Consider the following 19,849-nt stretch of genomic DNA (forward strand, 5'->3'; position numbering starts at 1 on the left):
AAAGCAAAATTCTGATTTTTGGGGGGGGTACTGGGGATCAAACTCAGGACCTTGCGCTTGCAAGACAGGTGGTGGAACCACTGAGCTAAATCCCTGGCCCTCTGATTTTTAACAATAGGCAATTGATCTGGTAACAAAAATGAAGGATGAGGTGCCGGGGATTTAGCTCAGTGGTTTCACTGCCTGCTTCACAAGCACAAGGACCCGAGTTCAATCTCCAGTACCAAAAAAAACAAATGAAGGATGAATGAAAAATGGAGAATGTAGTGTGTACAAAGGTATTTAAATATAAAAAGTAGGTAACTGATTAAACCATTTAAAATATATTTTGAGGGGGAGAAAATCTTTGGGCCAGATTGAGCCCTGATCTGCCACTACGGCCCTGATCATGCAATTTACCCTGTTCCCTGTGATCCCAGACCAGAAGCTCCGCAAGGCCAGGGCAAATGTGACTGACTCTAGTTCCAGCATGATCTAAGGATAGGAGCTAAATAAAAATGGTCATGTCCCCTTACCTCCTCTACCTCTGCCCTTCTCCAAGCCTTGCACATGTTCTTCCCTTTGCTGTAAATGTTCTTTCCCACCAACTATCAAGTTTCTACCAATCTTCCAAAATATAGGGCATAAAAAAGAAAATACAAGGCCTGTGTCACCTCTTCTGTGAAACTGAATCTTGTTCCTTAGGCTCCCAGCCCCTTCAGCTCTCTCCCACATGCAACCTCTGGAGGTGGGATTTCCCCCCACCAGAATGGGTGTCTTATGAGGGCCCCAGGCTCACTTATTCTGGGCCCCTGTATGGCTAGAGCTCAGAGTCAGGCACCTAGTTGGCCAAAGTGGGATATGTGTTAAGACTGAGACCACAAGTTTCAATATCCTGTTGGCCCCTCGGGCCCCAGGAAGGTAAAATGTAACAGTGGCTTCTCCTCCATCTTGCTCCTAGAACTCAGAGCTAATGAAAGTTACTCTCCAGGGTCTGCCACTCACTAAAAACCAACAGGACCAAGAAGGTACTTTATTGAGATGACTGGGTATGAGGATACCCTGCCCCAGGCCTAGCCACAGCCCCCTCAGTACAGTCTCATGGGTGGAAAGGACCAGGCTTCTGGACTGCTCTGAGCTACTACCCAGGAGAGACTGGGAAGTGGGGCAGGGGAGGTGGGGCTCCAGTCCAGGTCAGAAGTTCGGGGCAACAAAGGTGATGGCTGAGGCAGGGGCTGAGGTGGGCCTACACACCAGTGATGGGGAGGAGGTGGTGTGCCTACAAGCCAGATGCTTTTTAGTAGGTCAAAGGCTGTTGGGGGGCCCCAGGCTGTCCCAGAAGGTGAAGACAAGGGCAAGGAAGGTGGCCAGGGACCTCTTCGTGGCTCCAGGCTCATCCTGTGTGCAGTGGGAGTGCTGGACATATGAGGCATGGTAAAGATGTCCTTTGTCCGCTGGGGCCTCCTCTGCCTCCCTTCCCTTGCGGCTTGTTCAGGCTTGTTGATCCAGGAAGGCGTCATTGTTTGTCTCTCAGGAACCTCAGGTTTGGTCCCTGGCACACAGGAAAAAAGCATGGGGGATAGGTGGGCTAGAGCAGAGAAAGGAAAGGGGGAAGCGGAGGGCAGGAGGCAGGCTCACCTGGCAAAGGTGACTGGCAGCCTTGGAGCACCAGGGCAAGATCAGGCACACAGCCATGGAGGGCATGTAAGGTTCCCACGATGGCATCTCTGGCCTCCTGCACCAGGTTCCTCCTGGGGAAGGCCTGTGGCAAAATCAACTGGCACTGTAGCTCCTCCAGAAGTTGCCCCAAACCAGGGAGTTCTGGAAAATTAGGTGGGCCTGGGCCTGAGCCTCCAGGCACTTGGTTCTCCTTGCCCCTTGACTGGGAGGCTGGCTCTTGAATCCTGGCTGGGCTGGAGGAAGGCTTAGTGGGGAGGGGGGGGGTTCTTGGCTCCAGGGACCCTCTGTCAAGCAGCCGGGCCACATTCAGGGATTTCACCTCATGGTTGAAAAGACCCCAGTGCTCCCGGCTCAGCCGGCCCTGGGTTATGACCACGAGCTTGGATGCAGCAGGGACCACAGGATCCCGGAGGGCAACAGGTGGATCCTGACTGGACATAGGAGGATCATGATGGGCCAATGGCCGGCGGCTGCCCACCAGGGCTTCATTCCGCTCCCGCCTGGTCTTCCGACGACGCACACGGCCAGGTTTCTCAGGCTGCTGGAAAGACTGACGGTTTGGTCCCCTGGGGTCCATGGTCTCCTGGAAGAAAAAAGGACAGCTGGGGCCGGGGATTTAGCTCCGTGGTTTCAATGCCTGCTGTGCAAGCACAAGGACCCCAGTTCAATCCCCGGTACCAAAAAAAGAAAAAAGGACAGTGGTCATCAGATATAGGTAAGTCAGGTAAGTAGCAAAATGAGAAGAGATGGTTGAGGTGAGGTGGAAACACAAATTTTAAAAATATTTATTTAGGGGCCAGGGATTTAGCTCAGTGGTTTTGCCGACTGCTGCGCAAGCACAAGGACCACAGTTCAATCCCTGGTAGCCCCCCCAAAAAAACCTCATTTATTTATGTATGTATTATTTATTTAATTGCTTGTGATACTGGGGATTGAACCAGAGAACTAGAAATAGGGACAAGGGCAAATAGTTAAAAGATGGAGGGTGGCAAATGGATCATGAGATTTGAGTGACGTAGGGGACCAGAATGGGATTTTAGACAGAGTAGAAATTCAGGAGTAGAAAAAGTACAGGAAGGTACAGAAAGTGAAGAGAAATGGTAGAGAAAGACAACAAGAGAACCTGGAGACCCTGAGAAAACCTTGGGAGGACAGAAATGAAGACAGAGGAGTTACTGGGGACAAGGGACTGGTCATGAGGAGAGACCCAGAGCAGGAGGCAGGCTGGGGCAGTTGAGGAAGGCAGCAGGGCTGAATGAAGGGAGTGAGGTACAGTTGGTGGGGGGAGGGTACCTAACCCTCTTCAGTCCCAACGAACGAACCTCACCCACACACTTACTCCACGCGGGTGTGGAAAGCAATGGCCACTTTTCCGTGACGACACTCGCCTCGAAGCTGCTCCAGCACTCTCCCTGAAGTCAGGCACGCCACACGCATGCGCGCTATACGCACGCGCGTGCCCTTGCCACGCCCTTTGACTTGCACGTTCTGAACAGAGGCGCGAGGCCTTCCCAGTGCCAGTTATAGCTGTCCCTCCTAGCCTCACGACCTTGGCTCCACTCGTCCACCAATTGGCTCTGAGGACTCCTAGGCCCGCCTCTTTCCTGAATGCTGATTGGTTTAAACAACTATTGGCTCACTGACTAGAGGTCAGATGTGGCTAGGTGTAAAGCTAAGGTCCATGCCGACCTACCTTGTCTCCAAGGGTGAAATTCATCCTTGGAGAATCATTGTTACTTTAGTGTCCTGATTCAGAGCTAGGCTCTGGAGCTAGAGTACCTAGATTCAAAGCCCAAACTGACATATTTGAGCTGTGTGACCATGGAAAAGTTTGTAACTTCAAGGCTTCCATTTCCTGATCTGTAAAATGGGGTTAGTAATAGTCCATCCCTCATGTGGTTACTAGAAGGATGAAATGAACCAGTATAACTGTCTTGAAACACTGCCTGATGAATGAGTGAATGGTTAGAGGCCTTTTTCTCACTTAAGCGTTGCTTCAGAAACTACACCTCTGTCTCTCCAATTTACCTGTCTACACTTACCCAAGTTATAAACCGATTGTGGTGGTGCAAGCCTGTATTCACCGCACACTGCGAGGCTGAGGCAAGAAGATCAAAAGTTCAAGCTGAGGGCCTGGGATTTAGCTGTGGTCCTGGCGCCTGCCTCGAAAGTGCAAGGTCTTGAGTTCAATCCCCGGTACCAAAAAAAAAAAAAGTTCAAGCTGAGAAACTTAGAGAGATCCTGTGTCAAAAATTTTTTAAAAGAGGGGGTAGTCTGGGAATGTAGCTCAATGGCAGAGCACCCATAGGTTTGATCCCCAATAAGACACACACCCTCGCAAAAGCCATGCCAAGGTATTCCCTATGGCAATAATATAACCAGTGTGTCTTTTCTTTCTGCTTCATTATCTCTCAAATCCCACTCAGAGACTACTAGAACACCCTGGCCCTCAAAGTCCATTTCTCCTTCCCAAGAGATTCCCTGTACCTTAATCACAACTTTGACGCCTCTCTGCTCTGTCGGGATCTGTCTCCCACAACATATGGATAAGGCCAGGATTCGACTCATTCATGTAATATTCATTTGGCAAATATTGTACTTGTCGAGCAGCCACTATGTGCCTGGGGCAGTTCCAGGGAAGACACAGAACATAAATACAATAAATAAGACTCATCTCTATGCCTCAGGACCAATCTATCCAGAAGGAATGAGTACACAGGAAGGTCCGACCTGGAGGTGGAGTTACAAGAAAATGACCAGGACTTTTAGAGGCAAATGAGACCCCCACCTGGTCCCTCAGAACAGAGAGATCTGAGAGTACACTTAAGTCTGAGATTAATTTGGAGCCAGAGGAGAAGAGGTGCTACCTTAGGTGGCCTCGGCTGTTAGTGTGGGTTTCAGAAGCTAGACACACCCCACTGAAGTTGTTGGTTGGCCCCTGGGTTTAGAGAGGGGAGCAGAGGCCACAGAACTGCAAGATGATCTGCGGGAGGGGTGCCAGGCTACCTAGACCTGGGCCCTAGAGACATCTCCAGTTTCCTTTCTCTTTCTTCAACCTTTTCTACTTTCTATGCAGGCCCTGTGGTGTTTTGAATGGACAAATATGTAGTTTACGTTTCACGCCATTAAAAAAAGAAAAAGACCCTGAGCTAGGCATGGTGGGATAGGTCCTTAATTTCATCACTCTGGGAGGCTGAGGCAGGAGGATCACAAGTTTGAGCCCAGCCTAAACAATTTAGCAACTTAGCGAGACACTGTCTCAAATAAAAAATAAAAAGGGTTGGGGATGTCACTCAGTGAGAAAGCCTTGGGTTCATTCCCCAGTACCGCAACAGTAACAACAAAAAAGATGGTGTTTTGAGTAGAGGAAGTCCAAGAACAGGTAGGTTTCCTAACACATTGGCGCCACCTTAGAATATCTCCTTAAAACCAGGTCTCTAAATTTTATGATTTGCCATCTTCCTTTTCAGTCCCCCATGTCAATAAAAAATGGGAGAGTCCCTTCCTGACCAGGTGCTTAGGAACCACCCCTCCAGGGATCCAAGAATGAACTCGCCCCACTAGCTTCCTTCACCCGCCACCACCTCATGTACGGGGCACATCCTCCCACGATAGTCCCTTCTGCACTTTTGTCTCCCTACCGCAAATGGTTTCTTCTTCCAAAGAACGGCGCTAGGTTTTCCCTGCCCACTCTCGGCTTTTCAGGTAGATGGGTCCACCCCGTGACGCCACAAGGTGGTTTGTCCCTCCTCCCCCCGCCACGCGCGCTGGATGGTTTCGCCTGCCCCGCCTCCCGTGCCGGGGTGCGCTATCCGCAGCGACCGGAGAGTGTGCGGCCTGGGCGGGAAGCTCCGGATGAGCCCACTGCGCGGCCGCCTTGGGGGAAGAGAGGATTCTCAATAATCCCTCCTTCCTTCTAAACGAAGGTTTCCGCCCCAGGAGAGGAGGTGGCGCCCCGGATCGGCCTTCAACCTTCCCGAGAGTGGGCGCGTCGGGACGGTCCATTGTTGTCCGGAGGGGTAGGAGTGGGCGTGGCGGAGCCTCCGGGAGCATTCACGGGCTGACCTGACTAGCTGTTCCTCAGGAACTGCGGCGCCGAGATGAGCAAAGAGGAGAATCCAGCCAGCAAGCCCACACCGGTGCAGGACGTGCAGGGCGACGGGCGATGGATGTCCCTGGTAGGCGATCCCGACCGCAGTACTCTGAGGTCGGCTACAGAGGGGGAAACGGGGGGGCGGGGCCTGGCTCCAGAGATCCTCGATTTTCACAGCCTGGCTGCTGGCAAGCTGAGGGCGATTGGGGTCGTGCTGCCTGAGAAGGCAGGACAGTAGGGGCCACGCAGCGTGCGTGCCATTGACTGACGCACACACACACTCTTCGTGCGTCCCCGCAGCACCATCGGTTCGTGGCGGACAGCAAAGACAAGGAGCCCGAAGTAGTCTTCATCGGGGACTCCTTGGTCCAATTAATGCACCAGTGCGAGGTGAGACCCATCCCCTTCTGCTTCCCCCAGGGCTATTCTCTTGAGTGATACTTGTGGCCCAGAACCCAGGGCACACTAAGTATGGGGTACTTGAAATGTCCTGTGGCAGCTGGGCACCGAGAATCTCCGTAACATTCTGCTGAGAAGAAAATTTGCTCCCAGAGTTTGTCACTTAAAATGAAGCTTTCTTACAAGAAGATTGCCTAGGGTGAGGCTCTTTATTGTTTGCTTAAAGTAGAGCACAGCCCTGTAGGGTTTGTACAAAGTAAAGGTCAACTGTAATGGTACTCCACAAAAGGGGCTCAATCATAATCCTTCCACTAAGCAAGGTTCAACCATAAAGGTTTTTCTCAAAATAAAATTCAACTGTAATGCTATTGGCTGTATGCACAGTTCAAACAGTGATTTCCATAAAACGAGTCTTGCTTCTAGTTAGTGAGACTGTAATAGGTTACCATTAAAAACTTACATGGGGGCCCAGGGATTTAGCTCAGTGGTTTCACTGCCTGCTGCACAAGCTCAAGGACCTGAGTTTGATCCCCGATACAAACAACAACAACAACAAAAAAAACTTACATGGGAGGGCTGGGGATTTAGCTCAGTGGTTCTGCCGCCTGCCTCACAAGCGCAAGGACCCAAGTTCAGATCCCTGGTACTGAAAAAAAAAAGTTAAATGGGGGCTAGGGATTTAGCTCAGGCTCAGTGGTGCTGCTGCCTGCCTCCAAGGTGCAAGGTCCTGAGTTCTATCCCAGGTACCCCCCCCCCAAAAGTTACATGTTATTGGGGTTTGTTCAAGGTGAGATTTAATCAGACTGCTTCCATAATGGCATTTGATTAAAGCCTGGACAGAAGGTGGTGGTCCATGCTGAGGATACCCCTGTGCCCACTCCACTTCTTGCCCACAGATTTGGCGAGAGCTCTTCTCTCCTTTGCACGCACTTAACTTTGGCATTGGTGGTGACAGCACACAGCATGTACTGTGGCGGCTGGAGAATGGGGAGCTAGAACACATCCGGCCCAAGGTGAGTGGGACTTGCATGGAGAGTTAAAGCACCTTTTGCCTGCCACCTCACTGCTGCTTTGTGCCCCTCTTTCCACAGATTGTGGTGGTCTGGGTGGGCACCAACAACCACGGGCACACAGCGGAGCAGGTGACTGGTGGCATCAAGGCCATTGTGGAACTGGTGAACCAGCGGCAGCCCCAGGCCCGGGTCGTGGTGCTGGTGAGAGGCTGGGAGGGTGGGAAGGGAAGAATGGCAGTGGTCTGGGACCTCCTAGATGTAGCCCAGCTGACAATTCTCGACAACTTGGCACAGTGAAATGGCTTTCAAGCAAAATCTCATGTGGTAGCTTACTATACCGTAAGAATATGGGCCAGGGATTTAGCTCAGTGGTGTTGCCACCTGCCTGGCAAGCACAAGGAAGATTTCGAGTTCGATTCCCGGTACCAAAAAAAAAAAAAAGAGTAGCTGTGATTGAGGATGTGTTCAGGGGCCAGTTAGCTCCTTTTGCCTGAGATTCTGGAGGTAACCCCTCCCCCAATAAACCTCAAGTAGGCAGAAGTTGTCAGGCATTCATGGAGTGTGTTTAGGCTGGGACACTTCCTCCTTTGAATGGGGCACTGCGACGGTAGCCACATTTTTCTGAGTGATACTTGGAAAGAGGCTGGCTGGCACTCAGTTCTTCCTGGTTGGACACTGGAACATGCTATCAGGAGCTACCCTTCTGCCTTCCCCACTTTTCCATACCTAGTGTATTTTGCAGCTGAGAGCTTTATGATGAGGGATAGACAGTTTGGCAGAGAACAGAATAGCCAGATGCTGGTAGGACATCTCCTTAGGACTCTTCATGTTGCTCCTCAGGGCCTGCTTCCAAGGGGCCAGCACCCAAACCCACTTCGGGAGAAGAACCGACTGGTGAACGAGCTCATACGGGCAGCACTGGCAGGCCACCCACGGGCCCACTTCCTAGATGCTGACCCTGGCTTTGTGCACTCCGATGGCACCATAAGCCATCATGACATGTATGATTATCTTCATCTGACTCGCCTAGGCTACACACCTGTCTGTCGGGCCCTGCACTCCCTGCTTCTGCGTCTCCTGGCCCAAGACCAGGGCCAGAGTGTTCCTCTGGCAGAGCCCACACCCTAAACATCTTGCCCTCCCACATTAAATTCACTTTCCTCAGTTTTTGTTTCCTGCTTTATGGCCAAGCCTGTCTGGGTACCACCACTAGATCCTCATCGTGATATAGGACCCTACAGGGTGCTTCTATTCCTTCCCAACAGGCATCACTAGTCCATCAAGGCACTTTGATTCTTGGATTTCCATCACAATAGTATGCTTTAGGTAGATGATACCAATCAAGAAACACACTGGGTAAAACCAGTTTGCCAGCATTATCTTGTTAGGATCAAGGTCAAGCAGGAATTCTGGGAACACTCAAAACACTGAGCTGTTCCTCCAGTCTGCATGTTATCCTGGCTGAACTTCTGATGCTCTCGCCTTAATTTAGATGCCACTTCCTGTGGAGGCTTCTAGACTCTCCCAACCCCATTAGTGGTCCCTCTCTGCACTGGGTACCGTTGTCTCAGGAGGGCACTACAGCCAGAGGCTGAGTGGGAGGGGTGAAACCCCCAGAGGTTGAAGTGCTGACCCAGGCCACATGGGGGCCGTAGGGGTCACTCAGGATGGCCTAGTATTCTGGGTGGATTAGCCTTTTAAATGCTGCCTCTGGGCTAGGACCTCTTGGAGCCTGTTGAGTAAAACTGATTCCAGTACAGATATAAGTGAGCTTCCTTTCTCAAACCACCAGGTTGCCTCAGGTCTTACCCCAGTGCAAACAAGTTGAATGGCTAGGAGCAGCATGGGCTTTGGAGTTCTTTGAGCCCTGGGCTTCTGCAATAAAGACCACCCCATCCATAAAGGCAGGGATTTTGGCCCCCAAGGTCCCTTTGCTGTTGAGGTGGTACTGCAATCACTCCTCTACTCTGAGGAGTGCACTGCTCTACAGCCATCTGATCTGGAGATAGGACTGGTACAACTAACACCCCTCCCACTTCAGAGCAAGCAGCCACACAGATGTGTTAAACAGCTTTAATCGCGGTCATTGCTGCTTCTCGGCACAGTAAGAAATATTGCACATGATCAACATGTTTTGTTCTGGGGATGGGGGCAAGGGCAGGGGGAATTACCTTCTTAGAAAGTACAACCCAAGTTGCGAGGGCAGAGGGATAGGGAGAGAACCCTCCCCATGCCTGTGGCAAAAGTGCAGGAGCCCCACCCCCAAACTAACCTGAGTCCAGCCCCTCTGGGGAAAAACGGGGTACATGAACTCCCCCTACTCCACAGGCACCTCCCTGTGGCCCAAGGCCCACACTACCTTCCAGCTTGCAGCCCTCACATGAGCCATTTTGCATAAAGTACAAGTGAAAAGCTCTGAAGGTCACACTCCCGGTTATGAACAGGGGCTCAGTAGAGGGACTGTGCCCCTGCTTCTCCTCAGCTGCCCCCCAGCACAGGGAGGGAACTGCGGGGAGGGACTATATACAAGAGGAGCAGGCCTCATTCCGCACCAAACTGGAAAGGACGAAATGGCTTTACTGGGGAGGAGGTAACCATCCCCCTGCCCCCCCCCTTCCTGCCACCTACATACTGTCCATGTCCTGAGGGGAAGTACTGTGGGTCCTGGGATCTTCTCAAAAGGGCCCCTCACCTGCTTGTGGCAGCTGTGGAAGGGCCTGAGAGTGGAGAGGAAGGCTGGGGGGGCCCCTCCCAGCCAGGCTGTCCAGGTCCCGGCTCTGGGGGTGGAGGCAGTGGTGGGGCAGCCTGGACTGTGCCAGAGTCCGAGCCAGGTAAGGTGGGGTCGGGGCCTCCAGCAGGGCTAGGCGTGGAAGCAGGGGTAGCAGCAGTGCCAGCTGGGGGCGGTCCAGGGAGGGGGGCCTCAGCTCCAGGGGGCTGCTCCGTGGGAGTGGCTGCCTGCATGATCTTCTGGCGCACCTCTCGGATCTTCAGTTGCAGACAAACCTTAGACGGGAAGATGTCTGCATAGCGGGCCTGGAAGGCTGCTGTAGCCTGGGCTGGGGACAGAAATTGTGGAGAGGGCAGGATGAGATACTAAGCAAGTCCCATCCAAGTGACCTCCAAGAGTCTAAGACACACTCACCTGATGGGAAGAAGCCATGGTCCTGGAAGAGCTGCATGACCAGGGCCCGACGCTGGTCCAGGGTGCGCCGAAGTGAGGAGTATGGCACCTTCTCATATTCCAGCTCTCCTAGCACATCCTCAGCCTCTGTACCTGCAGGGCAAAGAGAGCAGGGTCAAGACTACAAAAGCACGGGCATGGTGCAGGCCTATAATCCCAGCACTTGAGAAGGTGACATAGGAGGATTGCCAGGAGTTTGAGGCCAGCCTGATTTACAGAGCAAGAGCCTGTCTCAAGAAAGAAAAAAAAAAAACCACTACAACAGCAGCCCAAGCTTCCCTGCCACCATCCGAGTACCCAATCAAGTCCTCTCAATTCTATTTCACGGCGGAATCAGAGAGGGGACTGGCAATATCACATGCCAACTCAGCTACCTGACAGACTCCAGAACTCAGCCTTGACTTGTTCTTCTTTGCAATACCTACTTCATTGTTCCCACACTGCCCTCCCAAAACCCCTCCTGTTGCAGGTGCTGGAGTCCCTACAGTGCCTGCACCTGTTCGGTCAAAGGTGAAGATGTCCCCCTCGCATTTGGCACTCTTGGGGGTGTTGGGCTCTGAGCTGCAGCTAGATCGTCTCCTCATCTTGCGCTTGGGTGAGGTAGGGTCCTCTGGTGCTGAGTCCAAGTCTGGCCAAACAGAAGCAGGCTCAGTAGAGGTAGCCCCAGTCTGCTCCCCCACCCACCCAGGAGCCAGCACTCGCCTACCCGTGGAGTTCTTCCTCTTTTTGCGGTAAGAGCCCAGGATGGCCCGAGGTGAGGTGGCCAGAGACTGCAGGGTGGGTGATGGCAGCACTTCCTCTGGCCGAAACTCGGGCAGCTCAGCAAAGCGTTCTTCAAAGTCTACCTCCGACAGGACCCTGCTGGAGGGCCGGCAGGGTTTGCTCCTCTGCCTCAGCCTGCAGCTGCCGGCTCTCCCACCTGCCCCACACCCTTTGCCAAGGTCCCCAGCCCCTGCTCACTTGTCCACAGAGTCAAAGGTCTTCTTCAGGGGTGGGGGCCGCACCTTCACCTTCTTGCCAGTACTAGCAGCCTCCTTTCGCTCAGGTGTGTCCCCAGCCGCCCTCCCACTGCTGCCCTCGCTGCTGCTACTGCTACCACCCAGGGCTGCAGCTGGAGCTGGGGCCGGACTGGGAGGAGTGGGAGGCTCCCCACGGCTCTCCAGGCCCATCCCAGGGACACGCCAGTCTGAGGATGAGCTGGGGAATTTGCTGGCCTGTGGTAAGGACAAGCAGGGAGAAAAGCTCTAGGCTGACCCACTGGGGCAACAGCCAGAAACTTGAATTCTGGACAATTCAAAACACAAACCCTTAGAGAAAACTCAGTCCCATGGCTTCAGGAAGGCCAGAAGTGGAACACCAGGTGGAAGGCATACAATAGACAGACAGGATACACATGCAGGCAAGGAAGGAAGAGCAAGACAGAAAAGCAAGGACAGTGGGCAGCAGACAGCTGGGCACCAGGGGGAGCCCCAGGACCTCCAGACACTCACCATGGTGTCAGGGCCCTTGGTACCAGTCCGTTCCTCAGCAGGCAGGGGCAGGGGGGGACTGCTCCGGGCTGTGGGAGGCCAGGTCTCTGGGGGTGGTGGAGGGGCCGGTGATGTAGGCTGCCCCTCAAGCTCAGACTCTGTGGCTGATGGCTCTCGGGCTGGACCAGGCTCCAGAGGCTGCCGGCAAACAGGGCCAGGCCGCCCAGTGGCACTTGCCTCAAAGGAGCCTACAGGAATGCTGGCAATGGCTGCCTTCACTTTTTGGGGGGCCTTTGGGCTGGGACGCTGGGCCTTGGGGGCCACTAAGCTGTAGGTCATGGAACCCGCTGGTGGAGAGAAGAACATTTGCTGAGTCAGGCCTGGAGACCATCCCCCCCCATCCCCAACTCACCCTTCCCTGGTTGCTCTGACACCCACCTGTGGCACTAGGGAAAGGGCTAGTGGGGGCTGGGGTGGCAGTGGCAGTGACCAGTGGGCCCTTGGGCAGAATGGTGGCAGCAGCAGGTGGGGTGGTACTAGTGGCCACAGTATACACCAGGCTTGGGGGGGCCTGGGATGGCTGGGCCAGGGGTGCTGAGGAGGTGGGTGCCGGGCTTCCTGGGTAAAACGCTGTTATGACCGGACCTCCTGAGGCTGTGCAGACAGGAGGCAGCTGGGGGCTGGGCACAGGTGACACGCCCACCTGGCCAGGAGCCAGCAGTGGGGCCTGGCCAGCTGAGAGACAGGAAAAAAAGAGGCAGGAGACTGAGTTAGGCCCTGGCCTGTCTCAGCCTCACTCTGAGCCCTCAATGCTCCCTGCCAAGCTGCTCCTCACCTGAGAGCAGGGGCTGCACGAATGCCGGTCCACTGGGCCCCAGTGAAGTGAAGCCTAGAGCTACAGAGCTTGTGGGCCCATAGGAGGTAACTGTTCCAGCCTGGCTGGATGCAGGGCTGGTGCCCAGAGGCAGTGTGTGCCCACCTGCCGACTGCACGTAGGTGATTCTGCCACACAGAGGAAAGAGGAAGAGTGAAGTGAGCTGGCCCACCCTGTCCTACCCTGCCCTTCAACTCAGGAGTGCTCAACTGTGCTCACCTGGTGGAGGAGGGCAACAGGACCTTCTGAGGCTGTGAGGTGGGTCCAGGGAGGGTGGCTGGGCTCAAGGGCGGCACCAGGCCGCTGGGTGTGCTCACAGGCACAGGAGTCAGCTGGATGATCTGTGGGTAGAAACACCCACAGGACGGGGTGAGCTGTGACCCTAAAGTAAAAGGACTGAGGGGCCAGGGATTTAGCTCAGTGGTTTCGCTGCCTGCTACGCAAGCCTAAGGACCAGAGTTCGATCCCCGGTACCAAAAAAACCCACAAAAAATAGGAGGAAAAAAAAAAAAAAGGACTGAGACCTAGGAGGGGTACTATACAAAAGCAGGGGACTCAGAATTTGGGATTAAGACATGACAAAAGATGACAAGAGGACACAGAAAAAGAGCAAGGTGTAGACACTGGGGACTTAAAATATGGCAAGGTTGGGCCGGGGATTTAGCTCAGTGGTTTCGCTGCCTGCCTTGCAAGTGCAAGGACCCGAGCTCAATCTCCGGTACCAAAAAAACCCCCAAAACCAAAAAACAAAAACAAAACAAACCGCAAGGTGCATAGCTGTCATGAAAGATGCCAAAAAAGAACTCCAGGAAGAGAAGCAAGTGACTAAAGGAGCCAGGCGTGGTGGTGCCCACCTGTAATCCCATCCCAGCACTTGGGAGGCTGAGGCAGGAGGATTGCTGTGAGTTCAAGGCCAGCCTGGGTTACATAGTGAGTTTAGGACCAGCCTGAACTACATAGTGAGACCCTGCCTCAAAAAACCAGAGAAAGGGCCGGGGATTTAGCTCAGTGGTTCCGCTACTTGACTCGAAAACACAAGGACCAGAGTTTGATCCCCGGTAACAACAACAAAAAAAAGTGACTGAAGGAAAAACAGACACAGAAACAGTGGAAGACAGGAAACAACATGTAGCAGAAGAAAGGGAAAAGTGGAGCCAAAGCTAATAAATACACCCTTACCTTGCTGGGTGGCTGGGCACCATTCTGCACAGGTACTGAGAATGGTGGACTGACCAGGGGCAGTGGCTGGCCAGCCCCTCCACTCCGTACTGACATGCTAGGGGCAGCCAGGGGTACTAGTACCTTCCCAGGTAGCAGCTGGGCTGAGCCACCTGGGGGTGGGGCCTGCACGGGAGAAACTGACTGGGCTGGAAGTTGCAGAGGAAAGAAAAGAAAAAATTACAATAAAACCAAACAAGCCTACTAACCTAATCCTTGTGCTGCCCAGCCCATGCCTCACCTTTAGGGGGTGGTGCAGAGGGTACAGGCTGCAAGATAGGGATGCCAGGGGTGGGTGCAGTGGCGGCCAGGACCTTGCCGTTGGTGGAGGTGCCCGGCGGGAGGGTGAAACGGATGCTGGTGGTGGGTGCAGGGCCGCTGGGAGCTGCTGTCTTGGTCCCAGGGGCTGCTGCTGGGGCAGGTGCCACTTGAAGCTGCTGGGGCAGCGTGGGCAGGATGTACTGTACCTGGGTGATTCCCCCAGCCTTGCCCAGGGCACCTGACTGCAGGATGCCCAGGGGTACTGGCCCATTGGGACCACTTCCAGAACCTGCTCCTGAGCCTACAGTGGTCCCACTGCTAGGGGCCCCCTGAGTAATAAATTGAACAGCAGGGGGTGCAGGGGCCCCATAGCCTGGAGTACCCACCAGCAGGTTGGTGACAGTGGCAGGTGCCTTCCCCACAGTGCCCAGCAGGGGCCCAGCCACCAAGTGTGGGGCTGGTGAGGTGGCTGCTGACTTCTTGTCCGAATACACTAAACTGACACCCAGCGGGGAGCCCCCAGGTACCCGAGACCCAGTGCCCATTTCAGTCCTGGCACCTGCTGTGTCATTTGGAGATGCCTCAGCCCTGCCAGAGGCGGGGAAGGGCTTAGAGGCAATGGGCACAGGAGTGCTGCTGACAGGCCGCACTACGTTGGTGACCATGGTGGCAGCAGGGCGGGACAAAGGGGCTGCTGGGGTCCCATAGGCCAGTGATGGGGCTGGGACCGAGGGTACTCGGGCCCCACTGCCCTCCCGCTCCTCCTTGTTTGGGGGCAGGACTAGTGTCTGCAGGATGTTTCCTCCCCCACTGGGAGGTGCCGCAATGACTGAGGGACCTGGTGGCTCCAAGCACCCAACACTTTCAGGTCTCTTGCGCCGGAAGGTGGCAGGATCCGTTGGGAGAAACCGAGTGACCTTGGAAGATGTTGCTGGGCCTCCAGCCCCAGAGAGTGGAGGCCGAAGTGGGCCTGCTGCACTGCCCTGACCAGACTCCTGGACTTTGAAGGTTCCAGACCCCAGTGAGAAGGAGGTGGCTACTGAGGTTGAGGCAGCAAGTGAGGAGGAGGAGGAGGAAGAGGAAGAAGATGGGGTGGGGCCGTAGCCTTTGCCAAAGGCTGCAGCTGCAGGTGGATCTGGGGGCCCTGGAGGCTCAGGGTCCAGTGCTGGACGGCAATGGGTGAAGGAAGAACGGATCACAGGTGAGAACACCTTACGGCCAAAGCCCTGGGTAGAAGGAAGAAAGAGACACCCTAATCAAGGAAATATAAGCATTTAGACACTCACCCCCAGGCACCCTTTACAGCCAAAGGCTTTAACTCATTCAGCTATGATCCTACTTGTCACAGGCCAAGCAGTTTTCTCTCTCCAGGCCTTAATCTCTCCCCAGGTCAAACACACAGGAGCAGACATTCTCCCCTCCTAGGAGTGTGACAGGACAGCACACTGTGCCCCAGGGCCAAGCCTCACCTTGTTGCCCTCTGGGTCCTCCCCAGAGCTGTCTCCACTCTCACTATCAGTCACCCGCTCCTTGCACTTGAGATCAATATCAGTGGTACCAAAACCTTCATCAGCTGAGAAACAGAAGGAACATTGTGGGAAAGAAGCTGAGGGCAGAACTACCCAGGAGGGAACAGTTTGGAACCTGGACTCTGGTCTCAGTTCTGCCTCATTCAGGAGTGTCATTCAGGAGGCTAGTTCCGAGCACAATACAGGAGTCTAAAAGCACACAGACACAGCATCTACCACTGTGCTAACAGTTCTCATGTCCTGCCTAAGGGCCTGCAGATCCCTGGAGAACAGGCCTGGGTTTATTCAGCAGGACCAGAACTGATGGCATGCAGTCATAAACAAACATGAACAAAAATAAATGGAAGGATCCTAGCAGCCTGGGTTCTCACCACCCTCCATGGCTTAGCCTGCTGGTCCCTAGCAGGATTCTGGGCCCTGCACTGCTCACCGATAACATCATCGTCCCCTTCTTCTTCACAGATGACCATGCGTTCTTCATCACTGGTCATGTCCTCACTGGCTGCACGCTGGGAACGAGAGGCTCGGGTGGGCAGCAGTGGGGGCCGCCCACCGGCCGCCAAGGTGCCTCCCTCACTGGGGGTTGCGAAGGGGCCTGAAGTGCCATACTGGGTGGAAGGCTTTGGGCCAGAGTATGATGTGGGGCCAGACACCATCTGCAGAACAGGTGGCAGGGAAGGTTCAGCCACATCTGCTGCCTCAGGCAAGCCCTCCCTGCCCACCCCCCTGGTGGCCTGCACCCCGAACCTGAGTCAGTTCTTGTAGTGCCTGGCTGTCTACTTCCCCACCGTCCAGGCTGTGTACCCCACTGTGGGAAAAGGCTCGGGGCCGGGCTGAGCCAGGTCCCCCAACTGCGTGCAGCCGTTCTGCTCCACAGGAGCCACTCCCCGGAACCTTGGTGTCTGAGCTCAAGAGTGTCTGGGCTGCAACGGACAGGAGCTCAGAGGACACTGTAAAGCAGAGGGAGAGTGGCTGTCACAGAATCATGAAGCCTCTCACCAACACCTGGACTGGCCAAACCACTCACTGATATTTGTAGATACTGGGCAGAAGCAGGCATGGAAGTCCTGAGCCACCTAGTGGTGGGGAAGACACCACCAACCAGCCCATAATCTCCTTCCTGCTGGTTCTTGCCCTCTGGGACTGCAGGAAACAAGCCTGGTTCCTGGGAGGTTGACCTTCTGAGAGTGAGCACAAGCCTAGAAATTAGCCTGTGATGTTTTCTGGCTAACCACTGGCCTACTTGAGCCTCAGCTGTCTCATCTCAGAGAGGCAACAACATACCCATGGTCAGAGTTGGAGAGCCATAGCCACAGGATCAAACCAAAAGAACCCCAGAACACTGCCATGGACCCCAGACACTCATTTAGTAGAAGCAGCCCATCAGGGCACTGTGAGCTGCAGCAGTTCCAACGATGGTCTTGGAAACCAACCAAGATGAAGTTTACATTCTGGCTGTGCTACTTACTACAGTGTGACTCTAAGCAAGTAACTTTGCCTCTCTGAACCTGTTTCTTCATCTGAAAATGGGTGTGGTTTTGAGCATGATGGTACCTGGCATGTATAGGTGATCAATAAACAGTAGTGTATTTTTGTCTGGATATCTTACTGCCTGTATCTCCCTGGCTCCTTCGAATAAAGCAATTGCCAGTTCCTTTATTGTTAAGCATCCTCAAATAAAAGCAAGACAAAATAGAACTGCTAGAGCAGGGAGTGAGCAAGCAAGGGGGTAGCCGGCAGCTCTCAGGGAGAGAGGTGGCAGGATGGGACAGCCAAGGGGCCGACTAACCCCCAGGGGCGGCGGCAGTGCCCGTCTCCGACATGCTCCGCTCCCGCGTCTCCTTGTGCCCGCCTGCCAGCCCCAGGCTCGTGGGCTTGGCCTCTGAGCTGGACTTCTTTCGGTCCTTGTTGCACCACTTCCAATCTGGGTGGGCCTTGAAGTGGGCCTCCTTCACCTGGCAGGAGAGGGCAGGGCGACCCTTCACTCACTCACCCCACCAGTGGAAATGAGGAGGAATCAAAAAGAGGAGAAATTACCTGGAAGGCCAGATCATGGTACTTCTGCTTCTCTTTGGGCCCCAGAGCATACCACCACTCGCCCAGGATCTTGCTGACGGTCCGGTTGTCCTGGTTAGGATGACGCTGGTGGACCAGGGCTCGGTGACGCTTACTGAAGATCATGAAGGCATTCATGGGCCGCCGGATATGGTCCTTCTCCCGCTGCAGTAAACACAGCCAAGAGCAGGAGTTAGGACCAGCCTTAGGCGCCTACAGTGAGACCAGGGGACTGGTGAAGAGCAGGTACCTTGTTGGGGCTGCGTCCATCCTTCTCAGAAGACGAATCTCTTTCCTTAGGCAGGGCACTGAGCGACTGTGTCCGACGTTTTCCAGGTGGCAGAGGCAACTGGATCTCAGGAGACATGATGGAAAGAAAGCTTGCGGGGGGCAACAGGTACAGTGAGGACCATGTCTCTGGCCACCCCCTTTCCCTCCCAACCTGTCCTAGGTCTTGAAGGACTCACGCATCATCATGGTCGCTCTCTGTCTCACTATCCAGCCGGGGTTCTCCTGGGGGGCCAGGGACCTCCTCCTCAGTGGTGGGAGGAGGACCTTTACCAGGTTCCAGCACTCCCAAAGTATGTAGAGGTCCAGGACCTGGGCTCTCAGGGCATGTGGCTCCAGGGGGCCGCCCAGGGTCAGCACTCCCTGTCCCTCCTTGTGGCTGCTCATGAGCAACAGCTGCTGACTCAGCCGGTTCTAGGGGTAGAGAGATGCATCAGAGGGCCCCTGGGCCGCTCTAACCCCCTCTAATCTCCATGCTTTCCCGAAGCCCCCTGCCACCTCACCTTTGCTCTGGTTGGAGGCCACTGGGTGGCTGGCAGGTTGTTGGGCCTCACTCGGCTGCACAGAGGGGTCTGGCTGGCTGGGTGCCAGAAAGGGAACTAAAGAATGCCAGGGGAACACGGCCACAGAGCGAGGTTCCACATTTGTCCACACTGTGGGAGGGAGCCAAGTGAGCCACGGGAGCGTGCAGGACAGCTTGCCCCTGAACCCCAACTGAAACTCTTCCCCACTCTGGACAAGGTAGCTCCACCCTTTTTTCACACCCTCTTCCCCTACCCCAGAGCCTCTTGGGCTAATCCACGAGATGTCGTTCAGGAAAAATTCTCCCTGCAAGGTCTCTGGATTTATAAAAAATGAAAACAGATGCAACCTCTACTAACTAACCCTCCCACCAGGGACCAGGCCAAAGAAATAACTAGCTCCTGCCACAAAGCAGGTCACGCTCAGCCGCCATTCCACATTCCTGGCCCTCTCAAGACTCCCGCCAGGCTGGAGACCCCACACAGCAGTCACATCACATTCCCAGCACCCATGTTACCATCTGACAGTCCCTCACCTTAGCCTCACGCTCCCTTTCCTGAGACTGAGGGCCTCTCTCTCCTTCCTCCAATTCTCCATTCGTTACCCATGGCTCCCCTGATGTGTGAGGTCTTCCTTGCCTTTCTCCCCTTGGCAGATCTGCCCTTCCTGGGTGGAGCCCACATGGCACCAATGGCTCTCCCCCTCTACCCCATAAAGAGACTCCACTGCTCACAAAGAGGCTCCCAGCTTCCCTCCTAAACCCCTGAACTCATCTTCAGCCCAGGGTCCAGCCTCCCCAACCAGAAAGAGGTTAATGGTGTGGTAAACTCCTCAGAAGAAAAGGCACAGGCAATGGGGCAAAGGAAAGAACTGCTACAAGTCCCTGCCCAGAGAAGGCAAAAGTAGCAGGTGTTTCCTTGAAGCTATGCACAGGAAAACACTTTCCTCATCACAGGGCCATCCCAGAACCAACCTTCAGCCCCCAAAGCTGAAAGATAGGGCAACTCCTGGACTGAGACCCACCGCTTCTGGACCTCTGGGGTGAGGCTAAGCTGGGAGTGGGCTTCCTCTATCACTGCCCAGCTCACCACGGGAAGTGGAACCAGCAGAGCAGCAGAGAGGCCCCCGCTCGGGGGAAGACAAATGACAATGAGGGAAGGAGGGAAACGCCCTAGCACTGGTCTCCATCATCCCAGGTCTCCCTTTGATCCAGATCAATCTGACCTGAGGTAACCCCTCAATCCCCAATGCCTTCAGAAGCCTGGACTGGGTGAGCTCTGGGTTTGCA

The 19,849-nt window shown here is 54.5% G+C and overlaps 3 protein-coding genes across 11 annotated transcripts in view; 1 reads left to right on the plus strand and 2 right to left on the minus strand.

Annotated features, from left to right (window-relative positions):
- Positions 1-984: 984 nt before the first annotated feature.
- Positions 985-5,436, minus strand: Prr19 (proline rich 19). Of its 3 annotated transcripts, none has more exons than XM_021250965.2 (5): positions 5,301-5,436; positions 4,147-4,280; positions 3,702-3,838; positions 1,618-2,242; positions 985-1,531 (listed from the first exon to the last, which is right to left on the minus strand). In XM_021250965.2, exons 4-5 carry the CDS (start codon positions 2,234-2,236, stop codon positions 1,068-1,070), a joined length of 1,083 nt encoding a protein of 360 aa, XP_021106624.1. In that variant the 5' UTR covers positions 2,237-2,242; positions 3,702-3,838; positions 4,147-4,280; positions 5,301-5,436; the 3' UTR covers positions 985-1,067. The 3 variants fall into 3 exon arrangements, with proteins under 3 accessions (XP_021106624.1, XP_087056891.1, XP_012924096.1); XM_087200765.1 differs by having other exon boundaries at positions 2,999-3,838; XM_013068642.3 differs by lacking the exons at positions 3,702-3,838; positions 4,147-4,280 and having other exon boundaries at positions 5,301-5,424.
- An 8-nt stretch (positions 5,437-5,444) lies between these two features.
- Positions 5,445-8,328, plus strand: Pafah1b3 (platelet activating factor acetylhydrolase 1b catalytic subunit 3). Of its 3 annotated transcripts, none has more exons than XM_004873025.3 (6): positions 5,445-5,606; positions 5,744-5,837; positions 6,053-6,142; positions 7,048-7,164; positions 7,243-7,365; positions 8,005-8,328. In XM_004873025.3, exons 2-6 carry the CDS (start codon positions 5,760-5,762, stop codon positions 8,290-8,292), a joined length of 696 nt encoding a protein of 231 aa, XP_004873082.1. In that variant the 5' UTR covers positions 5,445-5,606; positions 5,744-5,759; the 3' UTR covers positions 8,293-8,328. The 3 variants fall into 3 exon arrangements, with proteins under 3 accessions (XP_004873082.1, XP_004873083.1, XP_021106627.1); XM_004873026.3 differs by having other exon boundaries at positions 5,447-5,585; XM_021250968.2 differs by lacking the exon at positions 5,445-5,606 and having other exon boundaries at positions 5,647-5,837.
- Positions 8,329-9,223: 895 nt separating this feature from the next.
- Positions 9,224-19,849, minus strand: part of Cic (capicua transcriptional repressor) — a 28,052-nt gene continuing 17,426 nt past the window's right edge. For 3 of the 5 annotated variants that reach the window (XM_013068589.3, XM_013068590.3, XM_004873030.4), the window contains 19 exons: positions 18,543-18,692; positions 18,219-18,453; positions 18,002-18,131; positions 17,734-17,916; positions 17,486-17,651; positions 16,444-16,646; positions 16,127-16,352; positions 15,637-15,740; positions 14,148-15,393; positions 13,868-14,055; positions 12,908-13,029; positions 12,650-12,816; positions 12,253-12,549; positions 11,836-12,161; positions 11,306-11,559; positions 11,052-11,206; positions 10,842-10,973; positions 10,307-10,438; positions 9,224-10,220 (listed from right to left, as the gene is read on the minus strand). In XM_013068589.3, the coding sequence (XP_012924043.1) occupies positions 9,853-10,220; positions 10,307-10,438; positions 10,842-10,973; positions 11,052-11,206; positions 11,306-11,559; positions 11,836-12,161; positions 12,253-12,549; positions 12,650-12,816; positions 12,908-13,029; positions 13,868-14,055; positions 14,148-15,393; positions 15,637-15,740; positions 16,127-16,352; positions 16,444-16,646; positions 17,486-17,651; positions 17,734-17,916; positions 18,002-18,131; positions 18,219-18,453; positions 18,543-18,692 (4,784 nt within the window). In that variant the 3' untranslated portion in view covers positions 9,224-9,852. The remainder of the gene's footprint in view (positions 10,221-10,306; positions 10,439-10,841; positions 10,974-11,051; positions 11,207-11,305; positions 11,560-11,835; positions 12,162-12,252; positions 12,550-12,649; positions 12,817-12,907; positions 13,030-13,867; positions 14,056-14,147; positions 15,394-15,636; positions 15,741-16,126; positions 16,353-16,443; positions 16,647-17,485; positions 17,652-17,733; positions 17,917-18,001; positions 18,132-18,218; positions 18,454-18,542; positions 18,693-19,849) is intronic. The other 2 variants (XM_013068591.3, XM_087200761.1) reach the window with 1 other exon arrangement.

This window comes from Heterocephalus glaber, unplaced genomic scaffold, assembly GCF_053883595.1.
Source record: "Heterocephalus glaber isolate CG9 unplaced genomic scaffold, H.glaber_assembly_v1.0 deba00001744, whole genome shotgun sequence".
NCBI lineage: Eukaryota > Metazoa > Chordata > Mammalia > Rodentia > Bathyergidae > Heterocephalus > Heterocephalus glaber.